The sequence below is a fragment of the Sphaerodactylus townsendi genome, linkage group LG12, assembly GCF_021028975.2.
Source record: "Sphaerodactylus townsendi isolate TG3544 linkage group LG12, MPM_Stown_v2.3, whole genome shotgun sequence".
In the NCBI taxonomy this organism is placed as follows: Eukaryota; Metazoa; Chordata; class Lepidosauria; order Squamata; family Sphaerodactylidae; genus Sphaerodactylus; species Sphaerodactylus townsendi.
The window spans coordinates 27,488,846-27,496,179 of record NC_059436.1 but is presented as its reverse complement, the minus strand read 5'-3'; the positions used below and the strand labels follow the sequence as shown (position 1 = coordinate 27,496,179).

Sequence of the window (7,334 nt, the reverse complement as noted above, 5' to 3'; positions counted from 1 at the left end):
TCCTAGGCGAGAGGAAGTTGTTTACAGTACTTTTGTAAGCACCTCGGCAAAAAAGTTCGCCTGTGCCTTTAAGAGGACCCGGAAGCAGAGAGGGCGCCTTAAACGCAGCGCATCTTGCAAGTCAAGGGACCTTCCTGGACCAGCAGTTGCAACGAACGGAGTCCGGGTAGTCTGGCGGTGGGTTTGTAAACAGGCGTTCGTGTGTAGCCATGGACTCTGCACGGTGTCCTGGCGCCGCTGTCATCTGTTAACCCGCGTCTTTTGCGCCGAGCTCTAGGGTTGATTCTTGCGTGGGAAGGATCTGATCCATACGAGCGGTAGCAGTAACAGCAGCGCCTATGGCAGAGGGAGGCGCAGCCGGAGAATCATGGGAGAGGTAAAGTGTGTTGGTTTGCATATTAAATGTCATATCAGTAAAAGGGGGGTTGGTTGGTTGTAGGAGCAAACATGTGTGTGTGTCTTGGGAAATGATGCATGCTAGAAACTTATTTGGACTCTTCTAAAAACGGCTGCCTCCGTTTCATTTTCGCCTTGATTGTTTGTGTTAAAGACGTCCCGCGTCCTTGGAAGGGGCATGCAAGGGTTCTTTCAGTGAAGAAAGAGTCGTACTTCGAAGAAGTCCATATTTATTGCTCTCAGGTGTCTAATGACAAAGCTTTCCAGAGCGAGCTGGTGACCCTGAAGCCCCCATTTTAATGTTTCCTACACCAAAAGTTTGCTAGGTGACTTCAAGCAGGTCCTGCTGCCTCTGTGTTACACACCCCCACACACACACCTACACAATCTGCAACATGGGAAGAAATACTGACCTATCTAACAGCACTGTTGAAAAGATTGTGGAGATCATGAGTACAAAACATTTGGGCGCTTAGAAAATTGTGTGTAGTATAATCTGGGTATGCTGGGTGTGCCGTTGTTACACCTGTGCCTCAGGCATATTTCCACGGCCTGTTCTGGAACTCAAACTGCAATACCCGGGTTCCAGAACAATGATTTACACGGCTTTTATGAAATAATTTTTGTGTGTTTGAAGTACTTCAGGTGTATTATCTCACTAATCATTGTAGTAACCCTGTAAGGTAGGTCAATATAATTATCCTCCAATTGCATATAGGTTCTGGGGTATAGCTGAAAGTGTAGCTCGCCTGATAACTACTTAGTGGGTTTATGTTGAAGGTGAGACCTAAACTAAGTATCTCTACTATATTTGCTCACAAATGTGGTTGGGACTGATACTTTACACAGTCCAGAGGAAATTAATTGGCTCCAACAAGATTGTGATGTAGTAGGATTTAAAAATCAAGAGTGGACCCTGAAATGAAATAAGGGCTGACTAAATGCTGAGGAAGATACCAGACCTCAAGGGGCGGCAGCTTCTATTTTAAATCTGGCTGCCTCTTGACATCTGAACACACTGATCTTTGGTATGGAGAAATTTCAGGGCAAAATCATTCTCCCTCCTCTCTCCCATTGTATAAACTTGCAATGTCTGATCAATGGGTTTCAGATGTAGAGACAAACATGGAAGTTGTCAGTGGAATACACTGTCACTTGATGATTAATCACAGAAATAGATTCTGAAAAATCAAATCTTCAGAAACATTTAGGCTATCTCTAAATATGGGTTCTCCCAATCACTGCCTGGATGACAGGATAGGTACTACTGTTATTCTGAACTTTTACATACCTAGGCTAGCCTGAAGCATACAGAGTTGCCGTTTGTGGCAGATGAATAACTGGGCTAGAACTCAGGTTCATGATCGGTAATTGGGCAGGGGGGCATCCCCAGCTTAGTTACCTGGGCTTGACAAAATTTCTGACTTGGCCTTGACAACAATGTTAGTGGCCAACCTGGGCTAAATAGCTTGTTCATGCTTATGTACTGCTCCTGCATTATGCTAAATATGTAATTAGCAATTGTTGGCTTGTGGGAGTCTTTTTGTGATCAATTGCATGCTGACTTTTTCTTTGGACACAGAAGTTCCATCAGCGGGGAAAGTATGAATTTCCCTTCAGCTGTCACAACAGAAGTGTCAGTGCATGCAGGTGTTCCCAATGTTTAAAAGTAATTAATTTATACACGACAATTTCATTTATTTATGATGCTTTGTTCTGCGCCTTTTGGGAAGCTTACTCGGGACTCCTATTCAGATACTGTCAGGGCTGAGATCTGCTTACCTTTACCACTGTAAGAAGCACCAGAGGAAATTCATAGCCTGTTCCAAGTGTCTTCTTACCTCCCTGAGTTCCTCCTTTGATATCATGAGATACTCTGCTGCCTCCCACTTCCAATGGCCTGCCTGTCTCCGTGCCTCAGACAAGAGTGAGTCCCTAATGGTCCATCTCAACGTCTTTATTTTGTCATTATTCAGCTACGTGGAAGGAATGCTTTAAAAATGTCCCCCTTCACTTGGGAAGCCTTCTCAGTGATAAATCTTAGCAACACCATAAGCCAATAGAATAGCGCCATGCTGGCAGGGGCTGATGGGAATTGTAGTCCATGAACATCTGGAGAGCCACAGATTGCAGAACCCTGGAATAGACAGATTCCTTTTGATGGTTTGTGTTCACTCCTTCTCTGGTCTTCTTTTCTCAGGCACTGCTGGGTCTGTTTTGCTACAGAGGGGGATGACCGGTCTGCTGAGTGGGTCTGTCCTTGCCGTTGCAAAGGCTCTACCAAATGGATCCACCAGGCCTGCCTCCAGCGCTGGCTGGATGAGAAGCAGAAAGGCAACAGCACAGGCAGAGTGAGCTGCCCACAATGTGGCACAGAATATCACATCGTCTTCCCCAAACTGGGTATGTATCAGTAGCTAGGATATCACTACTCTTTTCTTGCTGAGTTTGCAAGTTAACCTAGAATTCAAGCACTGTTTAGCTGTCAAAGAACCTTGTTTGCTCAAACTCGCAGCCCTCCAGATGTTATGGACTACAGTTCCCATCATCCCCTGCCAGCATGGCCAATTGCTCATGCTGGCAGGGGATGATGGGAACTGTAGTCCATAACATCTGGAGGGCCACGAGTTTGACACCTGTGGCTTAAAGCTACTTTCATCTTGGACCATTACAGGAAAGTTAGAAGCTTGCGCTAATATTTGTTATTTCCCACTCCTAGGACCCTTGGTCTATTTCTTGCAGCAAGTGGACCGGATTTTATCCAAAGTGAGCCCCTTTGCTGCAGCTGGCATTGTGGTGGGAACATTATACTGGTCAGCAGTTACCTATGGGGCAGTTACTGTGATGCAGGTAATGCGAGGGTTTCTGGAAAGAATGTATGTGTGCACGTGCATATACTCTTGTGTGTTAACTGGCAAGATCTTAATCTGATTCCTTGCGAAGAAAGTTTAGAGGGGTTGCAAGCTTCAATCTGCAAGTAATAAAAAAAGGAGATTGTTTTTATCAAAATGTATCTTTTTCCAGTTGCACTGGGTTAATTTCTGAAAGCCAAACCTAACAAGAGCAGTGGATATTCAGGCTGATGGTAATCTTGCTGAGTCTGGGGACTCTTTAAATCATTGGAGCAAGTTGAGACTGCTCATTAGATCTTTAGATGTTGATAAAATACTATCTAGGTGATGCAATTAAATTGTAGCTCAGCCAAGGACTTGCTCTCTTGTCTTTAATTCTTCTCTTGGAAGAAGGAGCATGATGAGGACTTGGCCTTTACACTGCTTGGTTCAGGATCTGCCTTGTTTGTGCTATTCTACGAAGCACCATGCTCTGTGATGATGTCACTTAATAATGCATTGTTTGGGGGAGACTGTAAAGCAATTTGGAGAGAATCTTGTTCCCTGACTTGAAATTAGACTGTGCTTGAAAACTGTATTGAGAGTCTTAAGGTTTGTACAGTATGAATGAAATGTCATTCTCCTAACTGACAGAAGTGGAAGTTGGCCACTTCTATTGACCTTCTCTTCTTTTTATAGGTTGTTGGCCATAAAAAGGGGTTGGATGTGATGGAGAGGGCAGACCCTCTTTTCTTGCTCATGGGACTTCCCACCATCCCTGTCATGCTGGTCCTGGGCAAGATGATCCGTTGGGAAGACTACGTGCTGCGGGTCTGGCGGAAGTACTCCAGCAAACTGCAGGCTCTGCAGGCTTTGGTCCCAGGTGAGTCTACCTACCTGCCAGCAGATCCTGATCTGGGCATCTTGCTTTGAATCAGAGGGTTGGAAGAACGATGAAGCTTGGATGCTCATTCACCGCTGATACAGTGGGAGGACGGCAGGAAATCCTCCAAGGACTGGAAGGCTTTGTTCAGTAACCTGCTTGACTGCTGAGGTGTTGTCTGGCATAGCTCACACATCTTGGCAACTGCAACTGCTAGGATCTTACAGGTGCTTCTGTTTTAATGACAGGTGGAATTCATAGAATGGCTGAATTTAGTGACCACTAATTTTACTGGTCGTTTATGGAATCATGCACCTGCCCACCTGTAACAAACAAGAAGAAAGGAGAAAAAGAATTAGAGCTGGGCGGCAAGCTGTGCTCTCCTTGTGAGAGCAACCAGCTCTGCTGGTTGATAATTCCAAAGAACAAGCAGAGAAAGCAGGAGGGAATCACAGTTAGATAAACAAAGAAAGAGGAGTCCCTCACCTCCTTTCTAGTTCTGCTGTTTGTCTCTACTTTTCTCTTTCCTTAGTGATTAATGTTCCATGGGAAGGGGAGAAGCAATGGCAAAATTAAGGGACAGCAGTGGAGATAAAGAATGGATGGAGAGAGATAGCCAGAGCACCCATTTCTGTGGCCGCGCTTGTGGTCCTCTCTAGCTTCCTCTGCCTGTAAGAGTGGAAATTCAGAATTCTCAGAAGGAGCAGACTTGCTATGTTTTGGTGGGAGTGAGAGCTCGGCTCTTAAGGTGTTCCAAGCTGTGTAGTGAGCATGGAAGTAATCCAGCTCAGAAAAGCTGAAAGGGCAAGTATTGGATCACCTTGGGTATGGGAGGCAAAGCACAGGCGTCCTAGTTCTAGTTCTAAAACACCCTGATCTTTTTCTCTTCTGTATTCAGGAGTCAGTCGTCCCATTGTGCAGGCACCACTGGCTGAGTCCCGCTACCAGAATGACCACCTGTCCATCTCGCGCACGCTGTGTGGAGCTCTGGTGTTCCCTACCATTGCTAATCTAGTTGGCAGGCTCATGTTCCGCAGAGTGAACTCCAGCCTACAGCGTACCATCCTGGTGAGGAATGAGATGGGGGAAGGATGGGGGGTATAATGTTTTGGCTTGACTGCGAAAGATTAATTGTAGCCACGGTGCCAGGATACCCTCAACTCGTTGGCCTGGAGGTCCATGTGGAAGGCCATAGCCCTGGGATAGAGTGCCTGCCTGCCAAATAGAAATCCCCAAGTTCAGCTCTCAATGTCGTAATGAATAAGTTGCCACTTGCCAGGTTCTTTGACAGGCTGCTTCCATTTGGAGTAGATGGCATTTGACCACTTGGATGATGTCGTTACCCAGTGCCTATCTCATGGGGAAAGGGGGCAGGAGGGATCATTTGGGGCTGTCAACTTCAACTCCGCCCTCTTCCTCTTTTTTTTTTTGGCAGGGAGGCATTGCTTTTGTCGCCATCAAAGGTGCCCTCAAAGTCTACTTCCGCCAGCAACAGTACTTGATCCAAGCCAACCGGCGTATCCTCAACTATGTGGAGAAAGGGGATGCGGAGAAGGGATTGACTCAGCTCGACGAAGACAGTGGCAGTGAAGCAGGGCTCAGCTAGGGTGGGAACTAAGCTCTCATAGGCTTGCCATCTGCTCAGCTCCAGTCCCAAAGCGAAGCACTGACAAGCAGTGTGAGTTTGGCCAGTTGTGTCCGGGGAAGGGGGGTAGTTTTAGACTGGACTGAATGGAGAGTATTGCTAAAGTCTACTCTGAGAGCAATTCCCTTCATGCTGGTGGCTTATATGGAGTTGGCACAATAGCCCTGTTCTTTCTAGTTTCCCTTCTGCATTCACTGTTAATTTTGTGTGGGTTTTGTCCTCAGGCTCTTTATAAGTTAAAGTTTAAATAAACCATAAGACTTAAGTTGTAAGCATCATGTTCACAACTTGGAATTAATAGTTCTGCTTTACTGTCTTCCTTCAAGAATCCTGTTCCTTGATCTGTACCTTTAAGAGCGCAGGGCAGTCTGCACTGAGGTTGTTTCACTTAACAAGATAGGTTAGATTGGGAAAAAAAGTAGCTTAGGTAATGAGCTTCATGGCTGATGAGGATTTGAACCCAGATCTCTACAGACCATTCTTCTTTCCCATGCTGACTGTCATTGACAAACCAAAAAGGATTCAAAGGAGATGTTCACTTCATTGTTGTAGAGCAGGGTTGTCCAACCCTGGCCCTCCAGATGTTTGTGGACTATGATTCCCATCAGGCAGGAGTTGATAGGAATTGAAGTCCATGAACATTTGGAGGACCAAGGTTGGACACCCCTGATTTAAAGCATGTATTCCTTTCCTCTGAGGAGGCCAAAAGTAATGTTTTGCAGACAACCAACAAGTCTACATTACTGGTCAGGCTGAGGGGGGAAAGCTCAAATAATCAGAGAGCTTCAAGCCTGATCATTTCAAAATCTACCCTAGTATACTCTTAAATTCTGCATCATCATGGGGATTCCTGGCTTAAATGCCTCGTTATAAAGCATTTGGACAAATCCATGGAGGGTAGGTCTGGCCATGGTTGCTAGCTATGAATGCAGTGGAACCTATAGCCAGAGGCAATAACCTCTGAATAAAAGTTGTTGGACAAACTAAAGAGCAAGGACCTCACCTCCCTTAATCTCTTGCTGGAAGAAGAATAGTAGATCTTGATCTAATCCAGCAGGGCTGGGCTTCTTCTGGAGCTAGGTCCAACATTAACCATTTTGCTACGTCAAAGGGTGGAAACTGGGTAACAGCCCAGTGCATGGACATTCATTGGTATTTTCAAATGGTTAATAAATAATGAAGGGCTGCCTACCTGGCTCCATGGAGGTGTGTTTTAAGCTGGGCATTTTGGTTAAATGTTCCATTCATGCAATACTGGTTTTGAATTGACAGAAACTGTGCAGTTGTTTACAGAAGAACTGGGCCAGACTTTGATGGCTCACGTGTCGATTCTGCACATGATCCAAGTCTCTCCCTAATCTTGTGTACCTTTGCCAAGTGCAGGATGCATGACATTTCAACAGTCTCCCCATTGGATAACACTGGTGAGAGATCATCCACCCTAGTCTTTAAGCCAACAATATGCAATGCAGTGCTTCAAAGGACAGGGAACTGGAATCTCAGCAACACTGCAATTAGCCGAGGTCAGTATGTGCATGGTGATTTAGAATGTACAAACTTCTTTCTGTCTCTGGACATT

General features: G+C 45.5%; 1 protein-coding gene across 1 annotated transcript; it reads left to right on the top strand.

The window, feature by feature from the left end:
* Nucleotides 1–6,055, top strand: LOC125441740 (E3 ubiquitin-protein ligase MARCHF5-like). The gene is made up of 6 exons (XM_048512598.1): nucleotides 1–376; nucleotides 2,597–2,799; nucleotides 3,116–3,246; nucleotides 3,927–4,110; nucleotides 5,009–5,178; nucleotides 5,546–6,055. Exons 1-6 carry the CDS (start codon nucleotides 339–341, stop codon nucleotides 5,714–5,716), a joined length of 897 nt encoding a protein of 298 aa, XP_048368555.1. The 5' UTR covers nucleotides 1–338; the 3' UTR covers nucleotides 5,717–6,055.
* The last annotated feature ends 1,279 nt before the right edge of the window (nucleotides 6,056–7,334 follow it).